Source organism: Rattus norvegicus, chromosome 17, assembly GCF_036323735.1.
Source record: "Rattus norvegicus strain BN/NHsdMcwi chromosome 17, GRCr8, whole genome shotgun sequence".
Classification (NCBI taxonomy): Eukaryota; Metazoa; Chordata; class Mammalia; order Rodentia; family Muridae; genus Rattus; species Rattus norvegicus.
In genome coordinates this window covers 24,088,784-24,109,009 of record NC_086035.1, presented here as the reverse complement: position 1 = coordinate 24,109,009, position 20,226 = coordinate 24,088,784, and the positions used below count along the sequence as shown (strand labels likewise).

The 20,226-nt window shown below is 44.9% G+C and overlaps 1 protein-coding gene and 1 pseudogene across 2 annotated transcripts in view; both read left to right on the top strand.

Moving 5' to 3' along the window:
- The first annotated feature begins 1,670 nt into the window (after positions 1 to 1,670).
- The window catches only part of Gcnt2 (glucosaminyl (N-acetyl) transferase 2), a 104,748-nt gene continuing 86,192 nt past the window's right edge, over positions 1,671 to 20,226 (top strand). Inside the window, exon 1 of one of the 2 annotated variants that reach the window (XR_005495276.2) lies at positions 1,671 to 3,138. Coding sequence is in view for 1 of the 2 variants with exons in the window: in XM_039095686.2 (XP_038951614.1) it covers positions 2,220 to 3,138 (919 nt within the window). In the remaining variant the exon portion in view is untranslated. The remainder of the gene's footprint in view (positions 3,139 to 20,226) is intronic. The other variant, XM_039095686.2, reaches the window with a different exon arrangement.
- Positions 3,738 to 4,417, top strand: LOC121529648 (ribosomal protein L9-like; annotated as a pseudogene).

The following is a 20,226-nucleotide window of genomic DNA, read 5'->3' as shown; positions in this document are numbered from 1 at the left end:
AGCGTCCATCTGATCGCTGTGTACAAACGATGCTGAGGGATGCAGGCAGATGAGGATTCGTGAGTGCAAGTCATCAGAAGACTCCCTTTCCCACTACTTACCTCCAGGTACCCCCCCCCCCCGATCCAGGACGCATCAGTGGATTCAAACATGTATTATGTGTACTTGGTTTGAGAGCAAGGATTTCAAATGAAAAGCAAAACAGTAACCATGTCATTTTCTGGAAGTATGATGGTTAGGGGTTCTGCCGTGTGTGTGTGTGTGTGTGTGTGTGTGTGTGTGTGTGTGTGTGTGTGTGTGTCTGTGTCTGTGTCTGTGTGTGTCTGTGTCTGTGTGTCTGTGTGTGTTTATTGTTTGTTCTGGTACTCTGCCACTTCCCCTGCCTCAAGTTCATTAGGTAAAGAATTCTTTTATTCGTCAACTGAGGTTTATTCTTATGTCTGACTTAGAATAATAGAATCCTTCTTACACATAAAGACACACCTTTTAAACTGTTTACAAATCTGAACTGGATATAGTGACACACAATTGTAGTCTCTAATACTTGGGGACAGAGTAGGAGCTAAGCCAGTCTCCATCAAAATTAACATGTGAAGAAAAGCCAGTTTTCAGAGGAAGACTAGATGCCCTTTCTTACTCCAGCTTCATTTTATGAATAGAGCATGCGCAGAAACAAAGCACCCCCCCCCAACACACACACACACCCCATGGAGGGAGGGGCTATAAAATACCATATGCTTCCTGTCCAGATTCTCTTAGGATCTTTCCTCAACTCCCTAGCATACATCCATTTTGGGGCATGCCTTGCCTGTTTCTCTGCTTATTTCTACTCTGTGTCTAATTTAAAAGGCAAGATGACCCCCCACTGCTTCCTCCTCCAGGCAGCTGCCAGGATTTTCACCTAACTTGTACTGTGTACATTTTTGTTTGTTATTTGTTTTGGTTTTTCAAGACAGGGTTTCTCTTTGGAGACCTGGCTGTCGTGGGACTCTCTCTATATACCAGACTGGCCTTGAACTCACAGAGCTCTGTCTGCCTCTGCCTCCCAAGTGCTGGGATTAAACGTTTAGTACTGTCCAGCTCTGAGTCCATTTCTAATTCCGTGCATGAATGAGACTAAGAACCTCAAAAGGGAGACTCAGTTTCCCCAGCAAAACTGAAGAGGCCAGGGTAGAAAAATGGATTGTGGTCAGTCATTACAGGTCAGTCTGGGTAATAAATAAGTAACTGGAGCTTCCGAATCTGGGAGTCTCTATGTCTAATATTTAAACCTGATGTGTCTCCTCTCTCTTCCCTGGCCATCACAGCACCCTGCCTGTATCCTCCGTGGGGAAAACATGAAACAAACTTGACCTTTGAGTAACTGTAGCCTCCATGGAATTTGGGGTTGATGGGAAGTTGCTGGTCTTTTGGGATATTTTTGTTTTAAACAATTAGCCTTTATTCCTAGTGTCTCAGTTACTTCCTCTAGGGAGTTAAATGATGATGCCCTCCTAGTAGTTAATATGCCTTTTTAAGGACTTCCCTAGCAGCACAGAAAATTAAGCCCTGGAAAGAATTTGGCTCAACAGTTAGTCACCAGCCTTGTTTTAAAGCATACCCAGCTGGTACAAAGAGGGCGGGGAGTATGGGTGGGAAAAGGCCGGGTTAAGCAATTTATTGTCAAGCAGGACATTTTTTATTGACACAGTCTCTCTCCAGGCAATGTTCACATGCTCCGAATTGAAGCTTTTAGCTGGCCAGAGCTGGTTAAGCAAACAGACCGAGTCATTTAAATGCAATGATTAACAGGAAGCCAGGGGAGCAGGCACAGTTAACAGCCTTCGGAGGGGAGAAGAGGCTTGGTTCCGAGTTCCAGAGCGATGCGGTGCCCGAAGGTCACTGATAGTGATTTCCATGTGAGGACAGGTAGGGTCACTGACTTCCGGAACCTCCCTGGGGTGGGGCATTTTTGTGTAGTAATTGGTTGTAAGTTACTTGGAGGCTGGGCAATGGAGTTACTTCAGAACTCTGTCAGTGAAGAGTGAAAATAAAAGCAAGCTAAGGAGGGGAAAGGGAGAGAAGAACCCAGGAGCTGGGCTCATCAGAAACACCTCCGTGTGGATCAGACCCACATCCATGCAGGATGACGCTGGGACTTGGCGAAAAAGTAAGTTAAAGGAAGCTTTGCTCCAATTCTGTCGCTAAAGACAATTTGTTCATTTCCTGCTTTTTGGAAGATGGGCTCTTGGAAGTACAGTCTTTTTAGCCTAGCTCTTATTGCTGCCTTGACGTTTATGTTTATTTCCAATAACAAATTGTGGGAGAACAATCATTTCCCAAGGGCAATTCCCAATAGTTCAGTCTTGGCAGAAGTCTGTTTTCAGATGTTCAGTGAGGAGAGCTTTTATGCAGTGGACAGCACACGGAAAACCACCCTGGAAAAGTTCACCTGTTCCGAGTACAGGGTTCAAAATCATTACATAACAGAAGCTCTCTCCGAAGAAGAAGCTCGTTTCCCTCTGGCTTTCACACTTACCATCCACAAAGATTATGACACTTTTGAGAGGCTCTTCAGGGCCATTTACATGCCCCAGAACGTCTACTGTGTGCACGTGGACAGTAAGGCGGCAGAGACCTTCAAAGAAGCGGTGAGGCAGTTACTGAGCTGTTTCCCCAATGCCTTCCTGGCCTCTAGGATGGAGCGGGTGGTCTATGGTGGCTTCTCCCGGCTCCAGGCTGACCTGAACTGCATGAGAGATCTGGTGGCTTCCAAAGTCCCCTGGAAATATGTCATCAACACCTGCGGGCAGGACTTCCCTCTGAAAACCAACAGAGAAATAATTCAGTACCTGAAAGGATTCCTCGGGAAGAATCTCACCCCAGGGGTGCTGCCTCCTGCTCACGCGGTGGGAAGGACCAAGTATGTTCACCGGGAGCTGTTAGACCTTAAAAATCCCTACGTGCACAATACAGCAAGATTAAAAACCCCTCCTCCTCACAATCTGACCATCTACTTTGGCACTGCGTATGTGGCCCTCACTCGGGAGTTTGCTAACTTTGTCCTCACAGACCAGCGTTCACTGGACTTAATCTCCTGGTCTAAGGACACCTATAGTCCTGATGAACACTTCTGGGTGACACTCAATAGGATTCCTGGTATGTATATTTCATTTCTTTCACACTGTCATCTTCCTCTCAATAGTGTTATTATTTTTTTTTAAAGACTTTGTCTTGCTGTGCCGAGCCCACAAACTCCTGAGCTGTCATGGCTTCCTGGATATCTGGGATTACATAGGTTTCCGATGGACCACTCTGTCTGTCTCCCTTTTCATTAATATATATGACGTGATCCATGCGGACTGGGCTTCTCACAAGATGGTAACTTTTATTGTTCTCCAGATAGGGTTTCTCTGTACAGCTCTGACCGTTCTGTTCTGGAATGCGCTCTGTAGAATAGTCTGGCCTCGAACTTGGAGATCCACCTCCCTCTGCCTCCAGAGTGCTAGGATTAATGGCATGTGCCACCATGCCTAGTGGTAAAAAAAAAAATAATTTAACATAACAAACATCTTGGGTCAGAGAGATGGCTCAGCAGTTAAGAGCACTGACTGCTCTTCCTGAGGTCCAACAACCACATGGTGGCCTCACAGCCATGTGTAATGGGATCCGATGCCCTCTTCTGGTGTGCCTGAAGACAGCAACAGTGTACTCATATAAATAAAATAAATAAAATAATTCTTAAAAACAATCTTGCTCTCTATGCCCCCATCCACTGCGAGAATGAAGACCATTCTCAGCAATCAGACTGTTGACATCATTCCAGAAAATGTCGACATCACTCTGAAGGGCCCCAGGGGAACTCTGAGGAGGGACTTCAATCACATCAGTATAAAACTGAGTCTTCTTGGAAATAAAAAGAAAAGGCTCCGTGTTGACAATGGTGGGGTAACAGGAAGGAACTGGCCACTGAACCATCCTCAGTCGTGTTCAGAACATGATCAAGGGTGTGACACTGGGCTTCCGTTACAAGATGAGGTCTGTGGATGCTCACTTTCCTATCAACATCGTTATTCAGGAGAATGGGTCTGTGGTTGAAATCTGAAATTTCTTGCGTGAAGAATACTTCTGCAGATGAGGGTCGGATGAGGACAGGTGTTGCTTGTTCTGTCTCTCAAGCCTAGAAGGATGAATTAATCCTTGAAGGGAATGATATTGAACTTGTTTCAAATTCAGCGGCTCTGATTCAGCGAGCCGCAACAGTTAGAAACAAGGATATCAGGAAGTTTTCGGAGGGTATCTAAGTGTCTGAGAAGGAAACCGTGCCGCTGGCTGACGAGTGAGACCTCAGTTTCTCAGCTCCAGAAACAAGATCCTGATCACAAGTTCAATTTGGGCTCTTTGGGGACAATAGAAAATGTATATATTGAAAAAAAAACGTGGCTGTTTCAAGTGTTAGCATTGGAGCATGGAATATTATTTGTTGATTTTTTTAATTACTAGTTTCATTTGCAAACCATGAGTACAATGTGCTTTGATACTAGCAAACGGGATGGAATGAATGACAAGCTCTTAGCATGCTTGCTTGCCTGGTATTTTGGGGGGGAAAGGGGTCTCTTGAAAATTGCTGTCTTAGAGGCATACAGTACCTTGCTGTGTGGTACTCTCTGACCTAGTCCTCTGTCTGTCCGGGATTTTGTACCCTTTGATCAGCCACTCTCTATTCCCTCCCCACAAACCCCAGTCCACTTCCTTATCAATTCTTCTCCCTGTCATTGTCGATTTGTTTAGGGTCCACACATTCGTGAAATCATACAGGGTTTTTGCCTTTCAGTGTGTGGCTTTGTTCCGTGGACGCAATGTCTTCCTGATTCATCCATGTAGCTATAAATGACTGGATTCCCCCTTCTAACGGGCTGAGGACTTTCCATTTTGTATGTATATTACATTGCTGTTAAAGTAAAAAAGAAAAAATTTGCAGAAATTCTGCTCACAGACCGGGGGATAGGGCTCAAGACTGTTTTACAGCTGATGGGAAAATGGATGGGTAGAGTCAAGGTGAAAACTTGCTTGTGCGGTTTGGTTTTGCTGATCTACCTAGCTTTGGGCCCAAAGACCCATCTTAGATGTATGCTTTCTCTTGACACAAGGCAAGAGGCTGAGCAAACACTAATTACAGAAAAGTTAAAAAAAATTAACCTAATACCTATTAAATTTATGCCATAATGAGGCAGGGAGAAGTGACACACATCATTAATCCCAGGTTTTGGGAAACAAAGGCAGACAGAGCTCTTGTGGTCAAGGACAGGAACAGCACAGTTTACATAATGAGCACCTGGCCATCCAGAACTACAGTGAGATTCTGTACATACATACATATGTGCAAACATGCATGCATGCATACATACATACATGCATACATTCATACATACATACATACAGGCCTTATGGCGTTAGAGAGATGGTGCAGCAGTTAAGAGCTCATACTGCTCTTGCAGAGGACCCTAGTTCAGATCCCAGCACATCAAGTGACTCACAATTACTCATAATTGCAGGGGATTTGATGCCCTCTTCTGGTGTCCAAAGACATGTCACTCGGACTCAGATAATGCACCCACACACATAATTAAAGTTAAGAACTATATATTTATTAAAAAGGGGGATAAAATTAGAACTCAATATATTAATAATATTTGAGCGGTGATGGGTATTTTTGCCCCCATCACCTCATTGTTCAATTCCCATCCTTTTAAATGGGAAGCAGGTTGGTCATCATGGTCGGTGCCTGTAATCCCAGCATTTGGTAGATTGAAGGATTGGGAATTCAAGGTCATTCTGAGGGACACCAAGATTTCAAGGCCAGCCTAGGCTGTCTTTTCTTGGAATTGGATTAGAAACACAGACAACAACCCCAAGGAGTTCTAGACCAGTGCATCCTCTGCAGAGAAAAAGACATTTGAAACAGTTAGACCCCATGTTCATCTCTGAAGATGACACACTGGTAAATAACCAGTCTCCTGAGCTTTGTCTTTTTTGTTTTGTTGTTTTGAGACTGTGTGTGTGTGTGTGTGTGTGTGTGTGTGTGTGTGTGTGTAGCTCTGGCTATGCCGGAACTTGCTTTGTAGACCAGGCTGGCCTTGAACTCAGAGATCTGCCTGCCTCTGCCTCCTGAGTACTGGAAATAAAGGCGTGTGCCAGCACTGCTCAGCTCTGAGACTCATCTTTTAAACCTTATTCTCTACTGGGTATCAATTGTTCCTGAATAAACTCTGCCTTCTTTGACACAAGTTCCAGATGACTTGAGTAATCACAATTGTTCACAGTGAGTTCAATGAGTTCTATTTTAGTTCAGTTGGAAATAACACAGTTGAGACATAGTTCATGAAAACCAACTCGGGGTGGGCTTGGCGCTGTCAACACCTTTACTTCCAGTGCTCAGGAGGCAGAGGCCGGTGAGTCTCTGTGAGTTCAAGGCCAGCCTGGTCTACATAGTGATTATAAGCCAGACTGGGCTACGTAATGGGACCCTGTCTCAAAGCGGGGAATACGTAACCGTGATCAATGCTCTGGCCAGATTAGTTCCTCTAGTTTGGAAATTCAACATGGACTATGGGTGTGGTCATCACCTGGAGCTTAAGAAAATTACTGATCCGTTGGAACGAGTGAGCAGACCTCTGCTGTTGGGGATGTAAGCCATGGAGGAGGGTGGGTTTAGATCTCTGTACACAAAGCATCCTAGATATAGGGAGTGTTCAAAGTCTGTCATTCTCACAGCAGGAAGAGGGAGATGGACTGAGTTAAAAGAAGCAGGCCTCAAATACAGGTGGGAGCCCCTAAGTATATTCCTGTCTTTCCTCTTCCTCGTCTTCCTCTTTCTCCTCCTCCTCCTCCTTTTCCAAGTCTGCTTCCGCTTCTTGCTCTTCCTCCCTCCCTCCCTCCCTCCCTCCCTCCCTCCTTTTCTGTGGTTGTTGAGACAGGGTTTTGCTATGTAGTCCAGGCTAGCCTTAAATTTTCAGCGATCCTCTTGCCTCAAAGTCCTCAGTATTAAGATTACAGATACAGATTACAGATTGTGCCCAGCTCTCCCTACTAACAGTGACCAAAATAGGAAAGGTAAACTCCCCAGTTCTTCCTTCCATATCAGTTACACTATGACAAGGAGTCAGGTCTGCCGCCAAACTGTAAGGAACTGTTCCGTGGAGAATAGTCAAGATTAAAACACAAAACAAACAAACAAACAAAAATCCCTTTTTTTTTCTTCTTAGAAAGGACCAATGAGCTGGAGAGATGGCTCAGCGGTTAAGAGCACTGACTGTTCTTCTAGAGGTCCTGAGTTCAAATCCCAGCAACCACATGGTGGCTCACAACCATCTATAATGAGATCTGATTCCCTCTTCTGGTGTACCTGAAGACCGTAACCGTGTACTTATAAATAATAAAAAGTAAATAAAATTAGAAAAAAAGAAAGGGCCAAGATAAACAAAAAGATATTCAATCTGAAAAAGACTTGAAGTGTCTTAATGACAAACCTTGTCACTAAAGAAAGAATAAATGCCACAGTGGCGGGGCGAGGGGGAGAGCCTGGAGACAGTGGACAGGAGTTGGCAGAAGCAGAGGCACTGGAAATACAGTGGGCAGTTGTGTGACACTAAGCAAAGCCAGGGAGGAGGCAGAAGCTGAGGAACCCTGTAGAGGAAGCCCCTGTGTTGGACACCTATATGGTCCAGAGTCTCCCACCCTTCATCTGACAGTCTGTAACTGTTACCAGTTTATTGAACAGAAACAATACCCTGACTTCTCTCCATGATTCACAAATTAAACCTGGACCTTTTTGGTACCTTGTGGGCAGTGGTGTCAGCAAACCAAGGGAAACCAAAGGCATAGCTTCATGGAGCCCGAAATCTTCCAAGAGTCAAACTCTGCAATAGCTCCTGCGTTTAGTGGATGGAAGTCCCCCACCTTGTGACAGTTGTCTGGTCACGCCAACTGTTTTCCTACCTATGGTCGGCCTGCTCCTCAGCCTGGGTCATGATGCTGAAAGCCTACTAAAGACCTAGGTGTTCATCTTGTTTAACTGTGAGTCTGCCAGTGCAAAAATGAGGCATTTCTGTGGCAAGGGCTCTTCTAGTGATGTGTGGGGCTCTGGGCAAGAGGATAAACCTCGATACTGGTCACAGTGATTGGAGATTTATAATGAAGCTTCTCAATGATGGCAGACAGACAGAAGGAGAGACTTTTCACAACTGGAAAGGACCAAGGCAGGGGAGTCCAAAGCATCCCAAGATAGCTGCCAGTGTGACCCAACACATTTGTAGATGACAAGGTTATGTCATGATGTCAAAAGATTGGGCACCAGAGTAAACAAAAAGATTATTCAATCTGAAAGAGGATTGAGAAAAGGATTAATTAAAATTGAGGATTAATTAAAAGATTTGTTGTCGGGCTGGAGAGATGTCTTAGTGGTTAAGAGCACCCGACTACTCTTCCAGAGGTCCTGAGTTCAAATCCCTGCAACCACATGGTGGCTCACAACCATCTATAATGAGATCTGATTCCCTCTTCTGGTGTATCTGAAGACAGCTGCAGTGTACTTATATATAATAGATGAATAAATCTTTAAAAAAAAAAGATTTGTTGTCTAGAGGATCAGGAGTTCAATACCAGTCTTAGCAACACAGGAGTTCAAGGCTTACCTGAGACTCCAGTTCAAAACTAAAAAAATTTGGATAGTGGTATGCCTCAGCTTGTAAAGTGCATGAAGACCAGACTGTGCAGCCACATAAAAAACACTAGGCATTGCAGACTACAATATCCTGACACTGTACCCTCAGTGTTTAGGAGTGGGTTTAGAAGGATCCCTGAGGCTCTCTGGCTGGTTCACCACCCTGCAGGAACTCCAGGCTTGATGAAAATAATGTTCAGGGAGCTGGTGAGACAGCTCAGTGGTTAAAAGCACTGACTGCTCTTCTGGAGGACCCTGGTTCAATTCCCAGCACCCACCCAGTAGCTTAGAACTCTAACTCCAGTTCCAGGGGATCTGCCGTCCTCACACAGACATACCTGCAGGCAAAACACCAGTGCACATAAAAATAAATAAATCTTTTTTTAAAAATGGTTCAATTAGCATTGACTTCTGACCTCTATATTCATGCGCACAAATTTTTAATAAGATTAAGAAAAATTAAGACTGTCCAATGAGAGAAAAAAAATGGAACCAACCCCAATTTTGGAAGAAAACCGAGGATAACAGGTTCTAGAATCTCACTTTCATGGAGAACCAGAACAACATTGCCCAAAGAAAATTTAATGCTGACCACAAGTCTACTTTTACAGTTCACAGGGGCCTCACTAAAGGAAACTGAAAAACTCCATATAACCTTCTAAGTGTGTTAGTAACACAAATAAGTGTGTTAATCAAAAATATCACTTTTCCAGGTGGCCAGTAAGGCTGGTGTAGCCTGTCATAGATGGAGCATGCTGGCCCACACATCAACCCTTACTGCTATGAAGCCATGGTCAGCTTGTCCGTCTTTGTTCTTTGGATTTGCCTATTTCTTCTTGAATTCCAGGGTTCCCACGTGCTGTGGGATGCATGGATCAGTGACTCTGGCTTTCTTCACATTTCCCCTAGTGTCTGATTCTGTGCTTGGTCGTCTGTGAATGTCACTTGCACAGTCCCAGGGGACCTGCCTTAAATCCTGTAACAGAAATGAAGTGAGTTTGCCACACAGAAGCCTAAACGTATGTTTCAAGTGGGTGGGGTCATCTACTACAGCCTAAATGGCAGTGTCCTGTGGTTTAAACGGGTTTTGGGGTTTAAATGCAGGAGGCAAAAAAACATGGCTTTCCACACATAAAGTATTTGAGACGTTCTTGTGTCTGTCCGGCTTGACAGGGAGACGCGATTAACAGACAGGGAGTTCCCACCTGCCTTTAGAATACCACCTGATAAACTTTGGTCGCCACTGTGGGGTAAAAGTCCCTGAAACCCAAACAGGAACCATATTGTTGTTAAGGAGCCTCATTGTCAAACATTGTTACTAAGTCTCCGTGAAAGTTTCTGTTTTCTAAGCTTAATGTATTCTACAAACCACATTTCTTTTTCCACCTACCACCAACTCGGGCCCCCATGATGTATGCCCACTCCTTTGCCTTGCTAAACTCTGGAATCTGTGGTGTATGACTGCTTTTTACCTTTTGAAATGTGTCTTCCAAGATACCTTGATGACTCCCCTTTTACATGAATATTCTTATGTATCCTGAGTCCCCCACTTTCCTGTCCAGCTGCTTCTAAGACATTTATCTACTCCACAGGCAGCCTTGAGGCTTGAGTACCCAACTCTTCTGTCCAGATGCTGACAGCGAATTATCTGGACAGCTGTTTTCTCTCCACCCTAACCCTTCCCCATAAAAGGGACCTAAAAAGCTGGTGGCCCGCTGCTCTCTGAAATCCCAACTTTCAAGGAGGCAGGCAACCAGCTTGCTTTAATCGAGAGTCTCGGAATTAATTTCTCAGCCCTAACTCTCACTTCTTGCTTACCTTTCTCCCATCCCACTAACTTCTCCTCAGTGTCTTCTAATCCAGTGGACAACGGGGTGCTATTAACTTTTAGTCCCCTGTACTACCTGATTGTGAGTGACTGGCTTCTTATTAGGGAAAAGAACTGTTGGTAAACCTGAACACCAAGATTGGTGTTAAGGAGCCTCATTGTCAAACATTGTTACTAAGTCTCTGTGTAAGTTTCTGTTTTCTAAGCTTAATATATCCTACAAACCAAGCGGTTTTCCCTCTGGGCTACTGATCCTCAGAGTTGATTGGCTCCATCCCTGATTTCACCCCTGATTGGGAAATCACAGTGGGTTGGTTTCATTGGTCACAGTGCCCCTTAGCATTACCCTCTTTAAAAATGACCACTGGTTTCTACTTAATTTGCCACAATGTAGTATTTTGATCAGAGCTTATTTCGAATTTATATTTAACTAGGAACAAGTGAGAGAAGACCCCTTGGAGACTAACCTTTGTTAGTGGCGGGGGGAAAAAAAGAATGCCAAACTACCCAGGAGAACTACTTCAGCTTTCCGTTGCTGTGATGAAACAGATCTTTATTTTATTATTTGTATTTTTACTGTGTTGTCATTGTTGTTGTTTGGTTTGGGGACAGGTCTCACTACGAAGCCCTGAACACACAGCTATGGACCTGCCCCTGCCTCCCAAGTGCTGGGATCCAAAAAAAAAAAAAAAAATCACCTCACTTTAAAACAGTGATTGTTCAGAATAGTTGTTTTCCGATGTCCACTGGGAAGGAAAAGGTTTATTCTACTTAGAGATTACAGTCCACTATCGAGGGGATCAAAGCAGGAAACTGAAGGCAGGATCCAAAGCAGGGAACATGGAGATACACTGCCCATTGGGTTGCTCTCCATGGCTTGCCAGCCAGCTTTCTTACACTTGCCAAGGGGTCGCCCTGCCCATACTGGGCTGGGCCCTTCCGCATTAATCATCAATCAGAAAAATGCCCCCATAGACTTGCCTTTGGGCCAATCTGATGGAGACATTTTCTCAATTGATGTTCTCTTTGAAGCAAGGTGACTTGAGTTCGACTCCAGTTGACGCATCATAGATCCTTCTCCCCTCTTTGAAGAATTCCCTCTACACCTTCATGCCTTACATGTGTGTGAAACATATACATGTGTTTCATTTCCCATATGAAAGAAAACATAGTTGTCGTTCAGTGTGTGGCATCGCTTAGCATAATGACCTCTAGTTCCACCCATTGTCCTACAAATGACACAATTTTATTTGTCATAATTTTTATTCTTCAGAGCTGAATAAAACCCCTTTGTGTATAATAATAGCACATTATTATCCATTCATCTGTTTGTAGACATCGAGACTGGTTTTGGGAGTTACACAGCAATAAACAGATGTGCGCACATCTCTGTTGTATGCTGACTTAGATTCCTTTCCTACAGTCCCAAGAGTGGCATAGCTGGATACTCATGGTCACTTGGATCTGTCATTTCTGGGTCTGTGAAAAGACAGAACATGACGGTCAGAGGTGCACAGTGAAGCAGAACGGTTTGACTCATGGTTTTTGGGAAGCAAAGCATAGGAAAGGATAGGTCAGGGGAAAAAGCTGCCCTTCAGTGACCTTTCTTCACCTAGGTTTCACTTCCTGACACTTCTATCATCTTCCAATCTCCCGTTGATGCTGTGAAACCACTGATGAGGTCAGAGCCCCCATGATCTGATCTCCTCCCAAAGGCCCCACCTACGAACACTGTTGCCTTAGGGACAAAGCCTGAAACACCAGTTTTTGCAAAGATGTTTCAGTTTCAAACTAGCACAGTGCTTCAAGGGGAAAAGAAGAAATCGGAAGTGGTGAGCCTGGAAAACAGACTCTGCCTGTCTCTGTGCTCCATTGATGGACTTTGGGGCCAGACTCTGGACCAGCCATGTTACATCCCATAGCAAGCATCTCTCCTGGATCCTGGACGTGGCTGGCCTATTGCGTTTTTATTTTTAGTGCTATCCATGCTGTGATCAATTGAGACTGGTGTACTCCTTGAGCCCAGATGCCCGGAGTGGAACTTTAAGTGATGGAAACAGGAAACAGATCTGAACCACAGTAGTCTAGGGGGTGTCACTCATTCATGATCTATAATGTGCCTGAGAGCTAATATTCATAGGAAACTTAGGCTCTCCATCAGGCTCATGAAATTTTTGAGATCACTGGGTCTATGGCCAGAGTTATATGGGAGAAAATCAATTGGATAAATTTTACTATTAGTTGAATTTTTTTTTTCCGGAGCTGGGGACCGAACCCAGGGCCTTGCACTTGCTAGGCAAGCGCTCTACGACTGAGCTAAATCCCCAACTCCCTATTAGTTGAATTTAAGTGATCTCTGTTTCATATATCGCAGAGAAAGAGGACCCGTGAGTTCCAAGACCTATGATGAGCTCCTTTGTTGGTTTTGTTTTGTTGTTTCTTGAGACAGTGTCTCACTATGTCATGCTGACTAATCTGTAACTCACCTACATATACCAGGCTGGCCTTGCACACACAGATCTGCCTATCCTTGCCTTCGAAGGGCTGGGTCTAAAGGCGTATGCCACCAGTCCGGCCTTCACCTTTGAGTTTTTTACAAGGACACAGTCTCTTGGGAGGGAGCCAAGGTCCCTGCAGACTTCACCTGTTATGTGGGTAGGTTACCAAGGAAACAGGAGTGTCATTGTTTCCTTTTCTATGTGGGAAGGTGGTTGACTGCCTTCCCTTGCTTCTATCTCTCCTTTGCCCTGGCTTTGTTCTGTGATAGTCTATCGTTCCACACACCCTCCGGGTAGCTTTCTTTATCCTCCTTCCCTAGCTGAGCTACAGGACTATTTCCTAATTTTCTTTCAAGACTGCAATTCCTACCTGTGTCATCCTGAAGTCAAATTCCGACAGGACTCAAGGCACAGAAACGTTCACTTACTATATTTTAAGCTACGACAATAAGGTCTTGGTCACAACATTATGGAAAGTGATCCAACAGAATTGAGGACTTCCAGAGGTTTTGACATTTTGATTATCAGACACAGCAGAAGAGGGCATCGGATCCCCACTACAGATGGTTGTGAGACACTGCGTGGTTGCTGGGAATCAAACTCAGAACCTCTGAAGGAGCAGTCGGTGCTCTTAACCACTGAGTCATCTCTCCAGCCCCCAATTTATTTTTTTTAATTGTTATTTCCCTATATCAGAAATTGACAGGGTCTGGAAAGATGGCCCAGTGACTAAGAGTATTTGAGCACTTGTTCTTGAAGAGGACCCAAGTTCGATTCTCGGCATCCATATGGTGGCTCACAGCCATCCATAACTCCAGTTCCAGGGCATTCAATACCTTTTTCTGGCCTCTGGGACAATGAACAAGTGTGGTGCATAGCTATACATGCACACAAAAAACCCACCCACAGAATAATAAAACGACTTGAGGTGGGTTGAGGTAGCCTCAGAGATTTCTCAGTCAGGAAAGTCCTTGCTTTGCAAGCACCGAGACCTGAGTTCGATCCCAGAAACATGGACTTGCTATTTAAAGGTAATTGTGGTAGTGTGCACTGGCAAATCTCAACACTGTTGGGGAAGCTCCCTGGGGAACATCTGGCCAGCCCACTTAAATATTTGCTGAAATTCAGGCCAATAAGAGACCTTGCTTTAAAAAGGAACAACTAAACAACACCTAAAGAATGCCTCACAGGCCTGTGTAGTCTCATTCACGTGAACACAAAGAAAATGAGAGGTTAAACAGTAGTGATCATGTTGGCCCTCTCACCTTTTAGGGTCTCAAAGGATCAACTAGAGACACATGGCAATTCATATATTGCATTGCCCCTCTAAGCAGCAATCTTTCTTATTTCTTTATTCTTCTATTAGCTAATTAATCAATTAATCTATTGATTGACTCTTTGACACAAGGTTTCTCTGTGCCCTGGCTGTCCTGGAACTGGTTCTGTAGACCAGGTTAGCCTTGAGCTCTTGGAGATCCACCTGCTTCTGAGGGTTGGTATTAAAGGCCTGTGCCATTACACCCAAGCTTCCTTCTATTTTTCCTTCCTTCTTCCTTCCTTCCTTCCTTCCTTCCTTTTAAACCAAACATTTCTTCCTGTAGTGACCTATCTGAATATTATTATGAAGAGATTAAAAGTAGATTGGAAGACCCAGCAACAGGGTTCAGTGGGACTTGCCGTCAAGCCTGCTGACCTGATTTCAATTCCCAGGATCCACAGCATTTTTAAATTAACTAAAAAAGGATGCATTTTTAAATTAACTTTAGAAAACAGATGGATGAAAAGGAAGAAACTGAGAGTTGGGGACAATGGGACCAGAGACACTGCTGTCAATTGCTATGCATTTTAGACCTCATGAAGGCTATTGAGTGGCTTCCACAGACACATTGGCTTACTCTGCACAGTTAGATGGTACTCATTGATGGGATGTCATATCGTCATCATTATCATTCATCATCATCATCATCATCATCACCACCACTACCACCATCTCCTCCACCACCTCCACCATTGCTGTGGTACTGAAGGTGACACACAGTTCTCACACCTGCTAGGCAACTGCTCTCCCAACTGCTCTACACAATGGGAGTTAGCAGCCAGTAACCCTGGCGGACAGCCTGGCTCTACTTGTAAGAGTCTGTTGATCTTCAGGCAAGATACTTAATTTCTCTGAGTTTAATTGCTTTCTCAGAGTCTGTGGATGAAATATCTCTTTGCAAGGCTGATCGAAAGGTTAAACAGTATCAAACCAAACTGGCAGGTCTTAGGAACTCATTTGATGCTAAAAGACAAAGGGGAGGAAACACGGACTTTTTTTCCCTTCCTCCCTTCCTTTCTCTTCCTCTTCTTATTTATTGCTGCTTAGTCTTTGTTTTTGTTTTGTTTTTCAAGACAGAGTTTCTCAGTGTAGCTCTGGCTGTCCAGGAATTTGTTCTGTAAACCAGTCTGGTCTCAGACTCAGAGATCTGCCTACCTCTGCTTCCAGAGTGTTGGGATCTAAGGTGTGTGCCACCATGGCCTGGCAAACATAGATTTCTCTTCCTTTTTTTAAGATTTATTTATTTATTATATAAGTACACTGTTGTCTTCAGAGACACGGGAATAGGGCATCTAATCCTATTACAGATGGTTGTGAGACACCATGTGGTTGCTGGGATTTGAACTCAGGACCTCTGGAAGAGCAGTCAGTGCTCTTAACCACTGAGCCATCTCAACAGTCCCATAGATTAACTCTTGAGGGTTTCATATTACTATTTCTAAAACTTCTTTTTTAAGGTTAAGGAAAAAATAATGCCCATGCGTGTTTGGTATGAAGGCCTTAGGTAAAGTTCATGATTAGGACGGGGAACGTGGTCACAGGGGTGACACAGGTGTCTGGTCTTTTTTTCCTCCGGGAGTGGCAAGCACTCTGGGAACTGGTTAAAGCATCTCTCCGCTCCCAAGGCAAACATTCGTTCGTTCGGCACACCCTTGTTCGTTCCGTTCTCCGTTTGTTACGGAATGCTCTTTATCTTAGCTGTTCATTCCAGTCAGCTGCCCTTGAGAACCAGCCAAAATGTCACCCCTCCATTCCTTTCTCCTCCCCCAGGACCAGCCCTCGCCCCGCCCCCTCGCCTCCTTGCCTCCCCGCCCCCCTCTTCTCTCCGTCTCTCCGCCCCACTCCCTACCCAGCCAGGAATTCCCTCTTGACACCTCCAATCCATTGTGTAGATCTATCTCAGTTCCTCCTACAGCAGGTTCCTGAGTGGCCTGCCCACACCGAATGTGAGACAGTGAACTGAATGGCTGCGACCACATTCTATATATATATTTCATCTAACCTCATGAGCTCGACGGGATGGGCGCAAAAAGCCTGTGGAATGAGGAACATGATTAGGGTGAAAAAGACCGGTCCTTCCTCTGGACCGGCTTACTTTGCAGCCTGGGGTTCAACTAATCTCAAGTGGAAAACGGGCAATAGCAAAAACAGCATCCTGGCTTTTTCCTTATTATTCCCTAGAGCCTAGGGCTTAGACGGTATGGTACGATCATATAACCACGTTACACTGTTTTTACATCGTATTGAAAGTCATCTGGGACTGATTTAAAGTCCGCAAAGGGTGTGGAGGCTCTGGGTGGGTGGGTACTATGGCATAGTATAGAAAGGACCTGGCATCTGCTGACGCTGGTATCTATAAGAGGGATCCAGGAGTAAGAAGTCCACAGTTGTACTGTTACTCTTGCCTTAGAAATACTGTCTACGGGCTGAAGAGATGGCTCAGCGGTTAGAGCACTGAGTGCTCTTCCAGAGGTCCTGGGTTCAGTTCCCAGCAACCACATGGTGGCTCACAACCATCTGTAATGGGATCCGGTGCCCTCTTCTGGTGTGTCTGAAGACAGCTACAGTGTACTCATGTGAATAAAAATTAACTTAAAAATTTGTAAAAAGAAATATTGTCTACAAATGTATTTTTCCCTTTTCATGCTGAAAGTTTATCTAACGAATTTCTCAGTTCTACCTCCAGTTTTTTTTTGTTGTTGTTGTTTTTGTTTTTTTTTTTGTTTTTTTTTTTTGTTTTTCAATAGGGATGAGTCCTGTACTCACATGCGCTCGCCCCCACAGGCTTCTAAGGGGACACACCCTTTGCTACCTGTGTGATACCATTCAGAAAGCATTCTCGGGAGTGTGGGTGATCCGTGGGACTCCTCAGTCATCATGAGACTACTCAGTACAAACAACCCTCTTCATAAATCTGAAGAGTGGAGTTATGTGGGTTTCATCCCTGTCTAGAAAAGTTGGGGAAGAAGAAAAAAAAAAGCATTCCTGGAATTTGCCTGAGTGATTTTGGCCCTGTGAGGCTTCGATTTAAAATATCCAGAAAATGCAGTCAAAGTGGGTTGCTTGGCTCTGCCTGAGTAGCTGCTGTTTCCAGATAGACCTCTATGCCAACTTTACACTTAGTCCTTCTTTGCCCTGGAAAAAAGCAATTATTGTTATTAATTATTAGAATTATTAACTGTGCTGGGGACTGAGCCCACACGAGCTCCTCAGGTGAGCCACCTCTTCCTTCTTGCCACCAGTGCAGAGCCCCACTCAGGGAGCTCCTTGTCCCCTCTGCCCCTCCTCCACATTCTTTACTGCCGCCTCTCCTCCCTGCGGGGCGGTGGATTTAGGGATTTTCTGTCTTTGTGAGTTCTCCTAGGTTGCAAGAGAATCACCATGAATTCAAGACTATCCTGATCTGTCTTGTGAGTTTCAAGCCAGCCAGGGCTACCTGGGGCGATCCTCCCAGAAAACAGAATAGGCCCCACTCCAAGGAAACAAAGGTTCAGCTTGTAATCCCACCCACTGACAGCCACTTCCCATACCAGTCCTCATGTCGGATCATATTTTCTGGGAGTTGTGTATGAATGAAAGCATACAGTTGGGGCTCCTTTGAATGGGAGCCCTGTCACTCAGGCAAGGTTTTGAGTTCCTCCATGTTGGATCTTGAATCTGTTCCTCCTCCCTCCTCTGCTTCACAGCATTGTTTTGAGCAGAAATAGAGGGTGCAGGGCTGGCTGCAAGGGTGCAGGGCTGGCTGCAGGGGTGCAGGGCTGGCTTCAGGGGTTCAGGGCTGGCTGTAGGGATACAGAGCTGGCTGCAGGGGTGCAGGACTGGCTGCAGGGGTGCAGGGCTGGCTTCAGGGGTGCAGGGCTGGCTGTAGGGATACAGGGCTGGCTGCAGGGGTGCAGGGCTGGCTGCAGGGGTGCAGGGCTGGCTTCAGGGGTTCAGGGCTGGCTGTAGGGATACAGGGCTGGCTGCAGAGCTGCAGGGATTTGTGTGTCTCTCAGTTTGCTGACAAACACTTGGGCTGGTCCTGGTTTTGTCTCTGAAGAAGGATGTTGCCGTGTACATTGCTGAAAAACTTTTGGGGGCGCATGTGTCCATGCCTCCTTAATAGACAGATAACGAGAGTGGAATGACTGATCCATAGGGTAACATAATGTTTAACATTCTCAAAACTTTGCAATGGAGCCCAGGAGCTCACACACAAAAGACAAGGGCTTTACTGACAAGCTTCGTTTCATCCCAGACCCCAAATGTAGTCAAAAGACAACATTTCTGTTAAAAATTAGACTCAGGCCAGGCAGTGATGGCGCATGCCTTTAACCCCAGCACTCGTGAGGCAGAGGCTGGCAGATCTTTGTGGGTTCAGAGCCAGCATCATCTACAGAGTTCCAAGACAGCCAGGGCTACACAGAGAAATCCTGTCTCAAAGAATAAACAGACAAAAAACAGGGGAAAAAAAGTAATGAAATCGTCACACTGAATGGTGGCACACACCTGGAGTCCCAGCCATTTTATAGACAGAAGCAAAAGGCAGAACTCCAGGGACAGCCTGAATAACTTGAAAAGAGGGAAGGGAAAGAAGAGGGAGAAGGACATTCACTGTCCAACAAAATAGTAAAGGATGAATTTAAATCTCTGCCTAGCCAGGCAATTAAATAAAAACAAGTAAAATAAAAACAAAGCAGGCGGGGTTGGGGATTTAGCTCAGTGGTAGAGCGCTTGCCTAGGAAGCGCAAGGCCCTGGGTTCGGTCCCCAGCTCCGGAAAAAAAGAACCAAAAAAACAAAAAACAAAAAAAAAAAAAAAAAAACCAAAGCAGGCCATTTGGTGCAGACAGAGCACGTGGTTACTGTAACTAGGCCCTTTTTGGAGGATTTATAGGAACCAAGCAGCCTGTTCCTTCTTTCCATAAGAGCCTGTCTGTCTCCAGTCTCCTCCTGCGTCCGGCCTCTCTTGCCCTGAGTTCCCAGGCCTCACCTGGGATTCGAGGCAGTGTTTGTGGCTTGTGCCATTTGGTTTCCTTCATCTCAGAACCTATCCCTGACTACAGTTTTCTCTTTTCTGTGTGCTAATATTTGGTTTGATTGAGTGATTTATTTATTTATTTATTTATTGACACAGGTTCTCATGTAGCTCAAACTAGACACTTGAATAACAGGTGTGTGCCACAACACCCAGGTACACTTCCTTACCTGTTCTTGCTGCTGTGACAATTCTTTGTTGTTTTTTTTTTTTAAGATTTATTTATGTATTTGTTTGTTTTATTTATGAGTACACATAGCTGTCTTCAGACACACCAGAAGAGGGCATCAGATCTCATTAGAGAGGGTTGTAAGTCATCATGTGGTTGCTGGGATTTGAACTCGGGACCTCTGGAAGAGTCTAACCGCTGAGCTATCTCGTCAGCCCTGCTTTGACAATTCTTATGTAACTTGGCTTGTTAATTTCGGGACAACATATCTGATAACTCTCCACATACATTTGCTTTACTTTGGATATTCACAGATCTATCTCTTCCCAGTTCCCTTCTTAGGAATGAAACCATTTTCAGATCCCTGCCCTTAGTAGGCCCAGTCTCTCTGCCCGTAACTTGCAGATCAGAGGTGAGCTATCAGCTGCTCCTCCAGCACCAGACCTGCTGCCTGTTGCCATGGTGTTCATGGTCTAACCCTCAGAAACTATAAGCAAACCCCCAAACAAGTTGTTCTTTTTATAACCTGCCTTGGCCGTGATATCTCTGTACAGCAAGAGGACTGTAGCTTGTCTAGGCAGCAAGTGTTCTTGACTTCTGAGCCACCTCTGCAGTCCCTCCCATTGCTTATCAGATGACTGGTCATAGTAACGAGAAAAGGAAACCAATAAGAGGTGGCTGTTGCTATCTTTTGCTT